The sequence below is a fragment of the Chelonoidis abingdonii genome, chromosome 2 (assembly GCF_003597395.2).
Source record: "Chelonoidis abingdonii isolate Lonesome George chromosome 2, CheloAbing_2.0, whole genome shotgun sequence".
Taxonomy (NCBI): Eukaryota; Metazoa; Chordata; order Testudines; family Testudinidae; genus Chelonoidis; species Chelonoidis abingdonii.
The window spans coordinates 119,722,396-119,740,495 of NC_133770.1; the positions used below are offsets into that span (position 1 = coordinate 119,722,396).

An 18,100-nucleotide genomic window follows, 5' to 3' on the forward strand; every position below is an offset into this window, starting at 1 on the left:
AGGGGTTTGTGGGGGGGAAAAGTGGCCCAGCTCCTGGCATGGGGCAGTGGACAAATAGGTAGCCCTGGCATGAAGGAAAGTAGGGATGAATGGCGGACAATGGTATGGGGGCGGGGGACATGGGGGTACACAGAACCCCTTGTACGTGGTAAGGAGGAGAACAGTGGGACGGGAGAAATGAGGGGGGCAGGTAGAGTGCTGGACACACAGAGCCCCTGGCACGTGGTAGGGGTTGAAGGGAGTCCCTGAAATAGAGAAGGATGGGGAGGTGGCAGCACACAGGGAGGTTTGGGGGGAGGGGGGGCAAGGGGTGTGGAATGGATGGATGCAAGGAGCCCAGGTGCATGCAGTAAGGTGCAGCCTACAGAAGCAACAAGGAATGCATAATTTTCTATCAGGACATTTTTCACCTTGCCTTCACAAATCAATCTTACTTCCATACAAGTCTGTTTGGAGTTTTCCTCTCCTTATCTGATTTCACTGTCACAACAGTTCCAGCCTCACCTTCCACAGCTACACTGTCAGGTTTGGAGGCCAGCCAAGCAAAGATTTCTGCCCCCCAAATACCTTCTCAGATGGTCCTTAAGCCTGAAAAGCCATTTGTACTTAAGTTGGATAACACACAGTGCTCAGCCTTCATCAGTAGCAAAAAGCGTGTGACCCTCTAGTTTTATGCTCATTACAATCTTGTTTATTTTCAAATATTAGCAGGTATGCCATTGACTTCAATGCAAGTATTATCAGAACTTCAAATTCTGACACAAAATAGTGATCAAAACGTCACGTTTGTCAGTACTCATTAAAAAAAATATTAGGCACAATTAGCAGGTATATCCAGCACTACTTACATCCATCCGAGCAATATAAGCAAAAGGTGGAAACACAATTTTTAGCTGAGCATTCTAGATGCTGTTTTACAAGGAAGATTTTAACTGTATGTAACTATAGTGTCCTTGGGCCAAGATGGAGACCACTCTGTGGGCAGCTCCTTCCCAAGAAACTCCCTTTTGCCCCAGCAGCACCTGTTCCTAAGCCCCCCTAAGTAAAAACACACACACACACCAGGAACAGTACAACAAATATAGAGGAGGGAAATACAGATTTGCAGAGCCATAAATGGGGAAAAACAAGAGGGGCAGAAGATAGGGGGAGAGGTAGAACAGGGTAACATCCAACACGAGGACCCACAGGGACCCAGCCCTGCATCTAGACTCAGAGTTCCAGAATACTAGGCAGAGTTCCAGTCCCACAGGAAGTCTTGGTTGTCTTTGCTGGCAGTAAACTTTCTCCAGCAAACCCCTTCAGTGCTCTCTGCAAACCCACACAGAGCAACAACCTCCCAAGAGGTGCTGCATAGGGGGAGAAGGGTCACATCCCCCACCCTAGCTTTCTGCCGGGGATTATATGCATTGCCCTAAACCGTGCTGCATACCACCAGAACCTTTAAATCAGACATTTTCAAACTGCGGGGCATGCCACGTGAAGGGCACAGAGGAAAGTTCAGAGGGGACAGCAGTGATGCCAGGTGGCTTGGGCTTCAGCCTGGAACAACTCAGCTCAAAAAGTCTGAAATACGCTGTTTTAAACTGTGCCCTCCCATTACCAACAGTTATACACTGTCTCTGCCCAATGCAAAGTCAAAACCCCCCATTCTCATAGCCCCATATGGCTGTGCACAACAGTGATACTGGGTCCAGCTCCAGTGTCTCCTTCTCAGATGATTCCTCCCTGACATGGGGCTCATTTGGCTCCCATCCCGGGGCATCCGTGGTCAGCCGCTCTGTCCCTCCTGTGCTTTGAACCAGTTCTTGACTGCATGGGAAGCAAGTGAACCACTCCCTCAGTGAGCCTAGCCTCCAGCCCTATCCCTTCTGCCTGAGGCCCCCTCGCAAGGCCAGCGGAGCCTTAAGCCCCACCTCCCCCTGCAGCCAGAGGAGCCTGGCCTGCCTGCCCGAGCTCCCCTGGGGGGGGAATGAGGGGAGGGCCTCAGGGCGGAGCGTGGATGGTGCTGAGCCTCCCCTGGCCTACAATACTCATTGCCCATGCTCGGCTGCTTTGCTAAATGAGGGTCTGCTCACTATAGGCCTTCTTGTGTGTGCCAGTAGCTTCAGACATGCCCCTGTGGGTCCTTCTCCCTTCCCTCTGCTCCCCCTGGAATAAAAAGCCCTTCCTCTCCCTCAGGACCAGGTTTTAAAGGGGCCATGCTCTCTAAACCCCAAAGGGGGAGGTCATGCTCTCCCTCAACAAAAATAATCCTTGTTGTCCCCAGCAAGGTGGGCAACTCTAGGCAGCATATCCCCAGCAGCAGACCCAGGTCACCTACTGGTCAGGAGCATGCCCAGCATCCAACCCACAGTAAATGACCCAGGCGTAAGCGGTCTCTTGTAGAAGTCTCAGCTGGGATGAGGTCTGACCACCAGGGATGGGAGTCACCAAGCAGGAGTTGGAGGAACGGCAAGGCCAGGTCCCATAAGCAAGAATCAGGGTCAGTGTCAGACCAGGGTCGAAGACTGGAGATCAGAAGCAGGACCAGATTAGAATCAAGAGGCAGGAATAGGGGTTGAAACCAGACTGGAATGAGAGATCAGAGATCAGGAGACAAAGCAAATTCTGGCATTGCAGCAGACTGAAGTCTGTGTGGTGGCCCAGACAACTTCCTGGGGTTAAGTAGGGGCACTTGGCCAATCAGCAGGCCACAGGGTACTGTTACTCCACGTCTCTTGGGTGATACTTCCTGTGGTGCCTGCTCTCCACAGTGCTTCTTGGCTGTAGCTCTGCCTGGCCTCCTGGTGGCACTGTAGGAATACCAGCCACCCCAGGCTCTGCAGACCTGGGTTCTAGTCCCTGGGTCCTTACACTCACAGGCACCTAGGGGTAGAACAGGTTCCCAGAAGGCAACTTGCTCCTTCTCTCCCCCTGCCCCCTGTGGTATAAACGATCACATATCAGCACCTGCCTAGCCTGCCCTTCTTTGGAGGAACAGCTAGGCAGGCTGCCAGACATCAGCTGAGGTGCTACCGCTCACCATGGAGGCAAAATGACAGGTCCCTAAGGCATGAAATCAAGGGCACGCAGGTTCAGAGTGGCCATTCAAAGTACAGGGTTCTCTTCCCACATTGTCCCTTCCTCATTGGGCCCTCTGGGCCTCCCCCCACAGCTTTGGCAGTGGAGCCTCTGGGACAGCCAGCATGGATTCTCCACCTTCACGATCCCTTTGTGCAATGACAAGGGGAACCGATACTGTGAGAGCCTCCCAAACAGGATGTCTGCCATACCTTGCTTCATCCTCACTCCCCAACAAGCTGGGCATCCAGACAGACCAGGTAGATCACCATCAGGAGCACGTCCAACTCATGAGGCTGGCAGGCTCAGAATCCATGGAAACATCCTCATTAGGGAACAGTACTCGTCCCACAAGTAATAGATGATTCCAGCAAGAGATCTGGCGAGGCTGTTACTGCCCTCTGAACATATATAATATATTGGTAGGTCCCCAAGTTTCTCCTCTGCAACATATCAATGTGACTCCCATCAGCCAGCAATTTTGTGTTTTCCCTGATTCCAGGCCAAAACTCCAACACCAATCTGGAGCTCCTGTTACCATAGGCACCGATTTCATAGGTGCTCCGGGGCTGAAGCACCCACATGGAAAAATTGGTGGGTTAGGGTTAACCCTAACACTAAACTCCCCCACCACCTCTGCCTCCTCTCCGAGTGTGCCGCGTCCCCGCTTCTTCTCCAAGGGCTTGCCACCGCGAAACAAGCTCTGGGAGAGAGGGGAGAAGAGGAGCAGGAATGTGGCACACTCAGGGGAGGTGGCAGGGAAGAAGTGGGGCTGGGACAGGGATTTGTGGAAGGGGTTGAAATGGGGGGCAGGGCAGGGGCAGAGTCAGGGGTGGATGAGGAAGCGCGTTGAGTACCCACTGGCGCCAGAAGTTGGCGCCTATGCCGGTTACCTCACTCACCAGTACTAATGGGCTTTGTTCTGTTGATTCTGATGACCCGAGGCTTGTGTCACTATCTGATATGCTTCCTTCAGTTGATCACTCGGGCAAGTCTCATACCACAAATATATGTTTCTAGTAGCACCTCATGTGAAGACACTCAGAGATCAACTGGCAATCGGGCTTCTCAACCAAACATCAGCATGTATGGTACGTACTCAGTTGCATCATGCCAAGTGCAGTTATAGGCATATACCAAGTGCTCCACATGCCAGCGCCAGGATTTCTCCTGCTGAGGCTCCAGGGTTCCCAGCATGTTGAACAACGCGCGGTTCACTCGTTCTGGCAGCAGATCCTCTTGCAGATGGTAAGGGGTGGCATGCTACTTTTTGATCCCCATGATCTTGCACGGTTCTTTTATTAACCAGCTGCCAAAATCCTGTCCCTGGCCCGAGTCTAGTCTCGCATGCAGCCCAACATGAATGAAGACCTTCTCAAACAGGGGTTCTCCTTGGAAACCATGGAAGCTTTCTGATCTTTGGTGGGGTAAGCCTAGGCATAACAAATTTAATGGTCAGTCACCATCAAAAGATATTAGCAACACCCCAGGGGTCAGGCACTAGACAGAAAATCCATAATGACAAGCTTCTTGGGTGCCAAACTTGTGATGCTGACAAGAGGAGCTGCCTGCTTAGGCAGTCTTTTGTCATATACAACTGGTGCAGGTGTGAACATGATGGGAAATGTCACCCTCCCATCCCAGGCCAACAGAATCTCACCTTAACCAGGGCCTTCAATGCCTCTACTCCCAGGTACCCTATTCGACTGTGACAGGGCTCCAACACCTCTCACCAGTACTTCTGTGATAGCACCAACTGGTTTGGGTGATGTCGGTGGGTATGCTTCTGCCCTCATTAAAAAGTCTCCTGTCCCAAACCAATAGGTGGATCCATCCCTTCAGCAAAAATACCTCCCTTTGGGTGACTTACCCACTTACCTTTGAGGTCCTTTCACCTTTCCAGCACATAAAGGGGATCCTTCATCTGTGAATCGGCTCACTGGGCATGCTCTATCTGTTCATCCCTCAGTCTGGGCAGCAGAGGGTCCTGTAGTCTAGTAAAACTTGAGTAGACTGTGAGTGTGGCTTCTGGTGGTACCACAGACAGTCAATCACCCATTCTCCATTAGCTGTGGATTTATCCTCCACATTAGATACCCACTGGCATAATGCTCTCAAATCAGGAATCCTCACATCCATCCAAGCATCGAGTAATAAGTCCTCAGTTTAAAGCCGATAAGACAAGGCATCTGCATCCATGTTTGTTGCCTGGACCAATAATGCATGGTGAAATCATAGGCAGAGTGCACTACTAACCACCGGCCCCCTGCTACAGATAATTTGGCTGTTCTCTTGACATACATCAAAGGGTTATCATCTGTTTTTATAATAAACTCAGCCCCACAGAGGTAGTCATGGAACCTCTCTCACAGTCCACTTTAATGCCAGGAACTCCACTTGATGAGCAGTGTCATTCCTCTCAGGGGCTGTGAGGCCTCGACTTACAACAGCTACTGGCTGAGATTTGCCCTCATGTTTTTGATAAAGGACAGCTTCTAACCCAGTGTAGCATGCGTCAATATGAAACTCACGTGGCTGGGTGAGATCAGCGTACACCAAGACAAGGGCTTGAGTGAGTTGTCAAATGGATTTTCCAGAAAACTTCTTCGCACTCAGCAGTCCACCACTTTCTGAAAGGTGCACTCACATTAAAGTATTGACCCTGATGTGGGTTCCCCTTCCTATCTGTCGTAATATCCCTTGGTGTGCTCTGTGATCGCATGCATGATGGGGAAAAATTCTTTATCAACCTGCGATAATTGCCAGAGATCTCCAGAAATGACTTATTCCTTGATGGTCATGGGCCTTGGCAGGTGGTTAATGCCTTCACCTTCTCCAGGTCCACAACCATATCATCTGTAGATGCTGTGTCCCCCACATGCCTTACAAACATCTGGCAGATGATGCACTTGTCCAGGGATAAGTTGATGCCAGTCTCTTCCAAAAGCTCCAGGACTTTGCATGGCCAAACCTCATGTTCTCCTAAAGTGTGCCTAAATACCACGATGTCATCCAGGTACACCAGACACTCTAACAGGTGCATGTCCCCTACCACCCACATCATGAATTGTTAAAATGAGTCCGGAGCCCTGGACACCCCCCAAAGCATGTGATTAATTGGTAAGTCCCAAGGAGCAGATGAAAGCTATCTTCTCCCGGTCCTTATGTGTCATGGATACTTCATAGTATCCACTGCAGAGATCAAGGATAGAGAACCAGCAACTGCCTTTCAGACTATCCAGGTATCACTGATTCAGGTATTATATACTGGTTGCAGAGTGTCCACCAGTTCAGAGTGCGATAATCAATGCACATGTGCACCTTGCCACTTCTCTTTTGCACAACAGCAATCTGCAGGTGCCACCTCACATCTTCGATGGCAGCGCGGGATAATCATCATGACCCTTCTTGCAAAGGCCAGTTGTCCTACATTTGGACATTGTGCTCCACATCTTGAGCACAACTTGCATTCCACTCATGCATAGTGAAAACAGCCTCTCTTTACAGTAACTTCTCACATAGGCAGTCCTTCCACTCAGCAGGAAGAGAGGAATCCCACTGGAAACTCTCTCCCCCCAGGGTTTTGCCTCAGTCTCCTCTTGGGATGGGGGCCCCCTCACTCTGCAATACGCAGCATTTCATAAAGTATGCATTGGCAGCTCCTGCAGGTAGTGGTTTCCCACCATCTCATGGAAATTCCACACCAACCTCTGGAACAGGTTTATATTTGTCCTTAGGATTCAGGGTGCACACACTCTTCATTCCAGATCTGAGAAGACCAGCACCAACATTTCTGTTTTCTGGGTTATCTTGTGTTGTCCTTCAGAAATTGGACTTTCAAAAGGATATATCTCTGATAAAGGCAGAAGTCACAACCATTTCCCAGACTGTTAGGCTAGACAGGAAGTGCAACAATAAATACCACAAGTATTCTCAGTAGCAAGATTAATAAAGTATGGTAATCTGCCATCCGCTGTCCAACAATGCCTCACACAATCATCCTTCTATATGGATGAACACTACAGCCTGGAGTCCTATCAGCCCATTCAGGTACCCCTTGTCTGTGTTTTTTCCTGGGGAGCTTTGGACTTTCAGGGTTTCCGTGAAGCTCCCCAACAGTTCACTACAGTTGTTGGGACACAGCTGCATTGTCTGTCTCATTCTGGTAGTCCGAGGCATAGTGCCCAACTCTCTCTCAGTTGTAACGGAAATCATCTTGTGTACTATCACTGCTTCGATGGTCCTCCCTTTGCAGCCCTCTACTGCTACTTTCTCCTCTTGCAAGTGGCAAAGTAGTGCTCAGGGTGTATGATGTCCCTGCGTGCATGTGTGTACTATTCATACCCATATAGGGTTATCAGCAGCTGGGGTCAAACCTGGGACCTCCTGATCTGAATGCATGAGCTAAAAGACATTCCTCTATTAGCCAAGTCTGCAGCAGGCTCATTCAGCTCTAGCAGGCCTAGTCGCCACTAATGGAGGACAGAGTGCTACACCAAGGGTAGGGAAGCACATCCTGAGCTCCAGAGACTTTCCAGGTGAAGTCCCCATATAGGCCACCAGATGTAACAATAGAGACCTCGTGGCCAAGATGGAGTCTGTTCTGTGGGCAGCTCTGAGCAAGAAAAGGCATACCCTGGAATGCAGCAAAACTCCCTTCCACCCCATCTGCTCCAAACCCCCTGCAACACACACACCCCCAAATATAAATAAGGAAAATATTTATTTACAGAGTGATGAATGGGGGAAAACAAGAGGGGTAGAAGATAAGGAGAGAGGAAGAACAGAGTAACATCCAACATAAGGACCCACACGGGCCAAGTCCTTCATCTAGACTCAGAATTCAGGAATCCTGGGCAGAGTTCTAGTCAGGCAATGAGTCTTGGGTGCTCCTGGTTGCCTTCAATGCCAGTAAACTTTCCCCAACACACACTTCCAGTGCCCCTTCTGCTGCACTCTGCAGACACAGAGCAACAACCTCCCAACTTAGCTAGCTACAGCCTCCCTCCTTATTTCCAATGTAAAGTCACAAGCCCATGGCCTCATACAGCTCTGGGTGACCGTAATACTGGGTCTGGCTCTGGTTTGTGCTTCTCAGGGGATTCCTCCCTGATATGGTGCTTCTCACAGCTCCTGTCCTGAGGTGTCCCCAGTCGACCACTCTGTCCCTCCTGGGCTTCAGACCAGTTCTCGGGTGCTTCATTACATGAAAGCCTGTTCACTGTAGGCCCTCAGTCTCCTCCCTTCAGAACAACCAGCGCTTCCCCTCCCTCAGGATGAAGTTTTAAAGGGGTCATGCTCTCCAACCCCCAATATTAGCATACAGCACTAAAACCCTTTTATTTTTTCTTGATTGCATCTCTCTCTCTTTCTGTTTTGCTTAAATACAGACAAAATTTGATCTTGCTGTTTTAAAAATATTCCATAAGTGCATTTATAGGGAATTCTATTTTCTGTCTGTAATTATTTACATCACATTAAAGCAACAGGGACAAAATTCAACAGATGGAATTTTTTCCTCATTTTTGGGTCAACATTTATACCGAGTAAAGGGATTAGCTGCTGGAGAAATGAAATCTTCTTCTTATTCACATGTAATTGCTTGCAGCAATTCAGTGCAAGCTTCCCTTGCAGTGCCTCTACAGTTATCAATAAGAATCAGAGTTAATTCAGTCCTTTTGAGCTCTGCTCTGGACTGAATTTCTTCAATTTGGGCCCAAATCTGCAGGATGCCAAGCACTCAAGTTGGTCAGCAAGTGGCATGATAGCTGTGAGATGTGGGCCATGTACTGTTCACTGCAGAGCGAAGCCTAAAGATCTTTTCCACAATTTTTCAAAGCATTGTAAAGGATTTAGTCATGCAACATTCATTCACTTCATTGGCTTTATCAGGAACTGTGTGGCTAAAAGTGTAATTGTGCCTAGCACTATGGACAGGGTACAGGCAGGGTAGACTATACAGAATTGCATAAAGACCACTGTTGAAATGCTCATTGCCACAAATTCACATACACTGTAATAATAATAATAATAATAAAACTGATTAACACCTTTACAAATGCTTCTTCTAGTTTGCAAAACAGTATTTCAGACTCTTATGAAGTTACACATGCCATTCAAGAGAACTGCTTTAGATGAAACAAACAAAAAAAAAAAAGGAGACTTGATTCTGATCTGAGAACCAAGTGGTTGTTATTGTTTTATTACAAAAACCAAAGCTATCTACCTTTATAAATTTATAAATGTTGCAAGATTGCTGATGTACATAAAGTAAAGTAAGTTCAATTTTCATTATATTTCCACAAGGAAAACAAAAACCTTCTCAGGCTGCTTAAACGGGAACACACCCCTACATAAACCCTTAAAAGCAACAATATATCAAGTTAAGATATCTTTCTTTAACATACCTTAACACAACACACATACACATTCACTGCTAAATTCCACCCCACTGTAAATAAACCACATACACCTCTGGCATATATAGTAATACAATACACACACAACATTCCTCACAAACACACTAAGAAATTTTCACTCCAACCTGGCAACATCAACATGTCAGTATGCAGGTGAATTGTATGATGAGTTATTCTTCACCATACTAGCTCTGCATCATCTGAGGATTCCTCCTACGTTGGAGTCAATTCCCAGATCTGCTGGGTTGCCATTCGCTGGCAGAGTAGCTCCAAAGGACTATAGTGGAACAAAGAATCAAGGCCACAATATTCTGCAATTGTCCAAGCATAGGAAGGAAGCAAGCCAACAGGTCCACCACGGGTTTCACAGAAACATATGAACAATATTCCACTATTTGCAATGAAAAGACTGGGTCCAAATTCACTTGATTAAAATACAGTATGAAAGGAGCCACAACTGTTCAGTCCAATCATTTCCTTGCTATGCTGTGAGGAAGCGGCTGGACAAAATAGTCATACATAATAATTTCAAGTATTTCTTTTCTATTTTAACCTAGTAGCTCTTCTCAGCTCTCTCCTGTATTTCATTAAACAAACAGCTCCAGAGTTCCTTCACTTCCAGGTAAGATCCTGGACCAAATTAAGTCAAGCCACTGCTTTTCTGTAGTATACTACTATTTCTATAGGTCTATAGCACCTTTTCATCCATGGATCTTAAAGCACTTTTCCAAAACATTGCCTAACGAGGACTCAGCTCTCCAGGCAGGTAGATAAGAGATCATTTCACCCACCACTAAAATGAGGAGAAGCACAGCAGCTGTTCAAAAGCGTACAGCAATTCTATACAACTATTTAGCACACGGAGCACTGTGAACAACTAAAAATCTAGCAGGATTCAGTCAGAATATAATTAACAGAAATAGAATTTGGTCAGGAAAATGGAGTTAACAGCCCTATTATTACAATAAGCACTGTGGGATTTTTTAATGGCCACAGAATTGACCTGTTGAAAAATTGGTCAGGATACAGAAAAGAGAAACAAAAATGATTTGAGGGCTAAAGAAAATGTCTTACAGTTAGAGACTAAGAGCTCAATCTGTACAGTTTATCAAAAAGAAGATCCAGAGGTGACTGACTTAATCACAGTGTATAAGTACCTTCAAGGGAAGAAGTTACTGAGTATAAAAGGCTCTTTAATCTAGTGGAGAAAGGCATAACAAGAACCAATGGCTGGAAGCTGGAGCCAGACAAATTCAAATTAGAAATCAGGCACACATTTTTAATAGTGAGGGTGATTCATCATTGGAACAAACTACCAAGGGAAGCAGTGGATTCTTCAGAGCAAGACTGGATGCCTTTGTACATCAGCCAAACACAAGTTATTGGGCTCAAAACTGGGTGAAATGTATTGGCCTGTGATATACAGGAAGTCAGACGATATAATCTAATGGTCCCGTCTGGATTTAAACTCTATGAATGAATGGCTCATCAGTTTTACCTCTAATCCATAAGAGCAAGTACATCTAGCAGCATACTGTGCAGGCAGTGGTTCAGTACCAAATAAGATGAAAAGAAAAAAAAAAAAAAAAAAAATCACTGAATCATCAGTAGTGCTTTCTGAAACCACCTGTGATTTTCTTTAAGGTCAGCCATTTAAGTACTGGTGCACCCCAACATTGCTTAACTTGAGAGAGTAGGGGGGTACGTCTGCACTGCAAGTGAAGGCATGATCATAGCAGGGGTAAGTATAGCCTGTGTTAGTTTTAGTCAGGCTAGTGTGGATGACAACAGTGTGCAGATGTGTCAGCACAGGTTTCGATACAGGCTAGTAATGCAAGTACAGCCCTCCAGCAACCATGGGTATGTACTCTGGTTGCTAGCCCATGCCACTGCATATATGCTGCTATCCTTACCTGTGCTAGCTAAATTAAAGCTAGCATGGTTATGCCAGCTGGGTTACCTGTATAGACAGACGCTAATACGGGCTGCCTGAGGGATTCCGTTCCAGTCATTTTCTTTTGAGAGGGAAGTCGGACAGCTCCTGTTGCAGACATTGTCTCTAGCAGGTGCTCCTTTAAGGCCTTTCAAGATAATTTTAATAATAATTTGAGATATACCTATCTCATAGAGCTGGAAGGGACCTTGAAAGGTCATCAAGTCCAGCCCCCTGCCTTCACTAGCAGGACCAAGATAAACAGAGTCCTTATCATTTAACTTCGAAACCAAAAGCTCTCAGGTCCTTCCAATATAGAGATTCCTTTGTCAGGAGAGTTTGTTAGGACCTGCACTTCCAAAGCACTAATTGGGCTAAATACTCCATTCAATGCTGTACTTTAAATTTGCCTTCAATATCTTATCAGGAATAGGCATGCTGTTTCTATGTGCTTCCCCCAGTGAAACAGGCTGTTACCTTCAGGGGCTTCACTCTATGGTCAGTTTTCTTCAAACATCTCTCTAATGTGTTTGTTTTGTTTGATATCCCCTATATTTAAACTCTGAGAGACAGAAGTACACTGAAACAAGTAATATTTGCCAGCAATTCGTTATGTGAGAGCTGTATTAGAGCAAGGTTCTCAAGGTTTTTTTTTCTGAGCCCCCCATGCTATAAAAACTCCAAGGCCCAGCTGTGCCACAACTACTGTTTTTCTGCATTTAAAAGCCAGGGCAGGCATTAGGGGGTAGCAAGCAGGGCAATTGCCCAGGGCCCTACACCACAGGTGGCCTAGCGAAGCGAAGTTGCTCAGGCTTTGGCTTCAACCCCAAGTGATGTGGCTCAGGGCCCCGGGCTGCAATCCTGCATGGTGGGGCTTTGGCTTTCTGTCCTAGTGAGTCTAACACCAGTCATGCTGGGAGGACCCCCTGAAATGAGCTCACAGCCCCCCAGGGGGCCCTGGGCTCCGATTGAGAACCCCTGGGGAGGACAGTAGCACTGTAGATGCAGGGAAAGCTTCAGCAACTGCATTAACTACACAGGCCTTGAAGTCTGGCCCGTCACTCTTGCTCGTTGGCATTATTCCAGCAGCACCAGATAAAGTCCACGTTTAAATGCTTCCAGACCGCACAAATGACATGTGCATGCACACACATGCACATACATGCAAGAAGAACAGCAGAAAAAGAAGGAACAGCAAAGAAACCTAGAAGATCAGCACAGTTTAGGCTCCCCCTTATTTATTTATCTTTTAAAAATCCAATTGTATACCTGCTGCCTAGTCTAAAGTCCTGAAACAGCTCCTCTTCTTGGTAAAAACAGATTTAACTGCCCCACTCTCCTCTCTCTGTCTCATGCACTGTACCACAAGCACAAAGAGGATGATTTTCCACTTCTTCAGAAGAACTCAAACTTAGGTCTGCTCTACATTTAGGTGAATATAGCTACATTGATGATGGTGTGTGAAAAATCCACACCCCTGAGTGACATAGGTCTGCTGGCCTAATCCCCCATGTAGACAAAACAAGGACAATAGAAGACAGAGCATTGACCTAGCTACTGTTGCTCAGAAAAGTGGTGTTCCCACACCGACAGAAAACCTGTCCATCACTGTATGCTTTGTCTACCCTATAGGGTTAGGGCAGCATATCCCTAGGGTATAGTCCCTGGAGAGTAGACATATCCTGAATTACTGCATGCCAAGGAAACCAGGCCAGCACAAAATCAGCCTGAGAGATACTGTATCACCAGTACTGTAGATAAATGCCCTTGGGCAGAAAAAGGCCCTTGCAGCCTGGCAAGACTTGCTAGTACCTGTCCATTCTGACATTCGGCCACACCCCCAACCCAGAAAACCAGCAGATCTCATTTCTAGGGACAAAGCAGCTGACAATCCAAAGGCAAAAAAACAAAACAAAAAACCCCAAACACAGAGCAGAAATAGCATACAAGAGAGCAGAGTCATTTGGATTCTCGCACGTGCACATCCCCATCAAGAAAACTGTTAAACTCAAGCATTTTAACTGGCTAGTAGAAGCATGTAAGAACCTCTCCTGCCTATATGTACAGCAATGATCTCCATTCTGAATCTGATAAAGTTCCTCCTCAACCCACTGAACTCAATCTACTCCAGCCTTGTGCCCATTTGAGACCAAAGATAACTGTCATTGTACAGAAGATGTCTGAGCGCATGAGATTTCTAAAAGAAACAACAGTAATAGACACTTAACTATAGAAGATCTTCAGCTCAACTAATATTAATCTTTTCTCCACTTGGAAGGCTTTTAAAGCAATCATTTAAAACACAAGTGTGCAAGAACTGTCTATTCATGACAAACAAAATATTAATTGTTTCTCTGACCTGCCACAATATGACATGACATAATTTATGAGACTTACAAAAAGAAGTATTTCAAATGAAAAAAAAAAAAAGAGAAACACTTGTTTAATTTCATTGAAATCCACTGCATGAGATCTTTTCAGAGAAAGGAAAAATTAAAAATATTTCACTAAACATTATTGTCTGTCTTCCTTAAATAGGGTCAGCTGGTATGCATGCACGAGTAAGATGGTGAAGTAAGTCAGCCAATCATTATGCTGAAGAAAGTGATGTTTTTTGTTATGGGAACCATCGCAACAAAAATCAGAATTGGTTTGCAAATATCGGCACATCCTTATACTGCAAAAAAATCAGTCTTGTATGACAAATGAACAGGGTAATCCAAGAGAATACTTGAGTTTCTATGGCGCATTGCTATTTCACCTGGTAATTGCACTTAGCTTTTCCTCTCAAAGCCCACATTTCAGTCCAGCTAGTTACCCAAATTGAAACATTAGATGGATTATCCTTTAGTCAGTCTATACCTAGACATACAATTAAGTCTGTTAGTCTGTGAACAGATGATACACAACAATCAGATAGGCTTAACAGCACTAGTTTGTCTTTGTTGTTTTAGTACAAAGTTGAAGGCTCTAACAAAACAACGCTTAGGAAAAGCCACACTGCATTTGGCTATATGTAGTGTAGCTAGAATGTCATAAATAAGAATAGCAGTTTTCGACACAATCTGTATTAAAGATATAATGATAAATAACCGCCATACAGAAACTTATGTATACAGACTTTTTTCAGTTACAATAATCATAAATATAATAATAGTGGTGTGGGGGTGAGCATCTACATTATCTGTGGATTGTTCTATGCATGGCTCCATAAAACCTAATGCTATTTTAATAAATAACAGTGGACATTGCACTTAGGCCATCACAAGTGATACACCGGTTGCAGTCATATGGCTGTGGTCCCCAAACAGACACAAAAGAGCTCAGTACAACCATTAGAGAAAAAAAGCTGTAACTCATTTTGAAAGGCATGTAGCTACTGGCAAGGAGAAACAATGACTGCTGAAATTTTAAGAACCAAAACTGAATCTTTTCTTATCTGTGCTCTTGTTAACAATCATTGTTTAAGCCTGAGAACACAGCCTACAATGAAAATTCTTTCCACTTCCGTATTTGTTCTCAATTTTTCATTTTAAACAGAAAAAAAGATCTTTAAATCCCACTAAGATGTGCAAATGCTATAAAGGACAAGTTATCTAAAGACAAACAGAGCTGTGTGAAAAGATTCTCCTCTGGCAGCAAGATCAGTGAAAATAAAATCATTTTTTGTAATCACATCCTGGTTTATGTCTAAATGAAAGGCAAGCCTTTGCACAAACTGCCACAGTGACATTTTAAAGTGTTCATGACGGAAAAGCTGTGGTTCCCACGGAACAATTACAAAATTATGCACTGTAGCAAATTTCTGAACTTAAAAAAATATCTATTTTCATACCTGAATATTCAAACACTAATATTCTGCAATACTAATGGGAGAAAAAAATCCTACTTGCCCAAAGCAGAGCTGCAGCAATTCACAAACCACCTGTTTTACCAGAGTTTGAAGCAGTACTACTTACTTTTATAATAAACTAGCTCTGAAAAAGGTAAATTGGCCAATTAAAATGTGTGTTTTCTCACTTTTTTTTCCTTCTTACATTCTGTATTTTGCTTTTCTACCTGCTGTCAGTCTCTTGTCTGTGAGCCTTCTTGTATGCCAGAAGCTAAGATTTTTGGAGGGCTGTTTAGATCTGTTCTATGTAGCTTTATGTGACAAAGCTCTAACTAATACTGGAATGTTTTTAATAATTGGATCCTTTCTACCCACCAAATGCTTTATAAAGTGACTGCCTGTTCTGTATCAAAACACAAAGGGTTTCATAATGAGAGGCTTAAGAAGCGCTGGGTAAACAGGAATAGGTAGTTTTACGTTAATAATGTGGAATAAAATTAAAACATTTACGCAATTAATGCGGAGCCAGATATCATCTGAAACGTTTGGGTGAACAAGTCCGATGAAGGCAGCACTCTCTTCTGCGTGGAATGCAGGGAGCATTGCTCGACTCAGGCTAACCAGTCACCCGTGGAGTGCTACTAACATCAACCATGCAAGCATCCAGCTCTCTCCAGGGCAGGTGCTGTTGCATGTCCTCCAAGTAGGGGAGTGGGAGGAGGAGGAGTCCTACTGCAGCTGCCAACGCTCACGGGCTCCATCCTGCAGTGTTAGACAAGATGCAGCTGGAGCAAGATCCCAGCTGCCTGGCACTGGTCTGATGGCCGATACAGTGAAGGGAAACAGCTTTACACTGCACCTCTCTCCTGCTCCTACGCCGGTGGGAGAGGGATCGTCGCCCAAAAAAAAGAGGGCAAAAGGCCAGGCCGGGAGGTTGCTAAAGACGAGGTCCCTGCCCGTTTCTCTATCCCCCCGAGGGGGAGGGTTATATAAGGCCGGGAACGTGCAACAAGCGCACCTAGTTGCTCTGGCACAGGCGCCTCGGGCAGGTTGCGCGCAGCGATCGCATCCTACTGGGTAGCTGGAGCAAAGGCTGCTGCTGCCTCTGGTGCAAAGTCCACCACAAACACCGCGCTCCGGCGCGGTGCCACCCCGGGCCGCTCTTCTAACACCACGACAGAGGCGCAGCGCAGCCAGCCGGTCCCGGAGCCGAGCGGCGGCGCGCAAGGGGCTGCAGCCTGCGCTGCGCAGTCCCACAGGCACCCCCCTGCGCTGCGCCTCAGTGGCACCAGCTGCCCCTGGGCCAGCCCCAGGCAGCGCCCTGCGCTCCCGCCTGCCCGCCGCGGGGATGCCTCACGCTGTCCTCGCCCCCTTGCCCAGCCGCCCACTTACCCCTCGGCTCTGAGCGGGCGCGGGTTCCCCCAGCCCAGCCTGGCAGTCACCCGGGAGCCGACGCACGCAGGGAAACCCAGCCACAGCGAGCCGGGCGCCGCCGCTCCGCCCCCGCTGGGCTGGCATTGGTGAGCGGCCCGGCGCCCGCCCCCGTAGGCTGAGCGGGCTGCGCGGGGAGAGCCCCGCCCTGGCTCCCGTCGGGTGTGAGGTAATGAATTAGCGCGCCCGGAGCCGCTGCCTTAAATGGCTGGTTGCAGGCCGGAGTGCCCGGCCGCCGCGCCTGTTATTTATACCCTCGCGCGCCTCTCTGGCGCTGCTGCGGCGCCCGGGGCCCGGCGGCAGGTGCCCGGTGCCCGGGCAGGTAGGGGGCAGGCAGCGAGCAAGGGGCGGGGGGCCAATCACAGCGCCCAGGGGCGGCGGTGCTACTGCGGGAAGGCTGGAGCTCGGTGCCTGCCTGCGCTTTGCGTCCTAGCCTCATTGCTTGGGCGCCCTCAGGGAACAAGCTTAGCTGCTCCTGCAACCCCCCGTCCCATCTGTCCGTGCAGAGGGGGCCAGGTCCCCCTGGGGCCGGCCGAGTCTTGGTCCCGCTCTCCCAAATTCCACGGCCTCGCTGGACCCTGGTTAGCTGCTGCTCAGACCAGCGCCTTGGAAATCTGACCCTGGACGCTCCCAGAACCCCAGCACCACAAAAACGGGGACCTGGCCGAGTCTGGCCACAAATGCAGAAATGGTACTGTCAATATCGAGAACAACCGTTGCTTCTACTATTTCCTCTGAAAATCACCACACACACACACCCCTGGAAGGTGAGGAACGTATCGTTAGTTTGCTGCAATAAGTGATGTAATCATGACATCGTTTCCACACTAAATGGATTAAATCCTCCCATCCTTGAAGCCAGAAGATTAGACTATCTTTCTAAATCTAGAACTGTCAAAGGAAGCAGTTATATTTATTATTTAGTCCTTTAGGTTTAGAATATAAGAAGGCTGCTATCCTAGGCTTTATGTGCCTTTGACATTTCTTAAAAAACTCAAATCAAAGCATAAAGAGAAATCCAGCAGCAAACTCATGTATCATTATTATAGTTTCCCACAGCACCCATTAAGTTAGCATCCAAATATGTTCCAGCTAAACTAAACCTACATGGTGTTCCCTCCTCCCTGCATAAGGTAGGAAGAACTCTTCCCTATTCAGGGAAGAATGTATTTAGTTAGTTTCATGCTAATTCTGGTGGAAATGCTTTGTCAAACAGAGGGATCTTGCAGTAAGCCCTGAAAGCGGTCAGACTCTGGATTAGTCTGATCCCCTCTAGAAGTTTATTCCGTAGCCAAAATTCTATGACCAAAAATCTTTATCTCCATCTCTCACCAGCTTCAGCCTGGGCTTTGTAAAATGCATTTTCCCGGAGGAGCACAGCTGAGTTTATAGGCCACCTAAGTAGCTGGATGATGAATGTTT

At 46.8% G+C, this 18,100-nt stretch overlaps 1 protein-coding gene across 3 annotated transcripts in view; it reads right to left on the minus strand.

Moving 5' to 3' along the window:
* Positions 1 to 16,755, minus strand: part of TPPP (tubulin polymerization promoting protein) — a 120,768-nt gene extending 104,013 nt beyond the window's left edge. For 2 of the 3 annotated variants that reach the window (XM_075062637.1, XM_032765557.2), the window contains exon 1: positions 16,640 to 16,746. Coding sequence is in view for 1 of the 3 variants with exons in the window: in XM_032765556.2 (XP_032621447.1) it covers positions 15,758 to 15,783 (26 nt within the window). In the remaining 2 variants the exon portion in view is untranslated. Of the gene's footprint in view, positions 1 to 15,757; positions 16,010 to 16,639 lie in introns of all 3 variants that reach the window. The other variant, XM_032765556.2, reaches the window with a different exon arrangement.
* Positions 16,756 to 18,100: the final 1,345 nt, after the last annotated feature.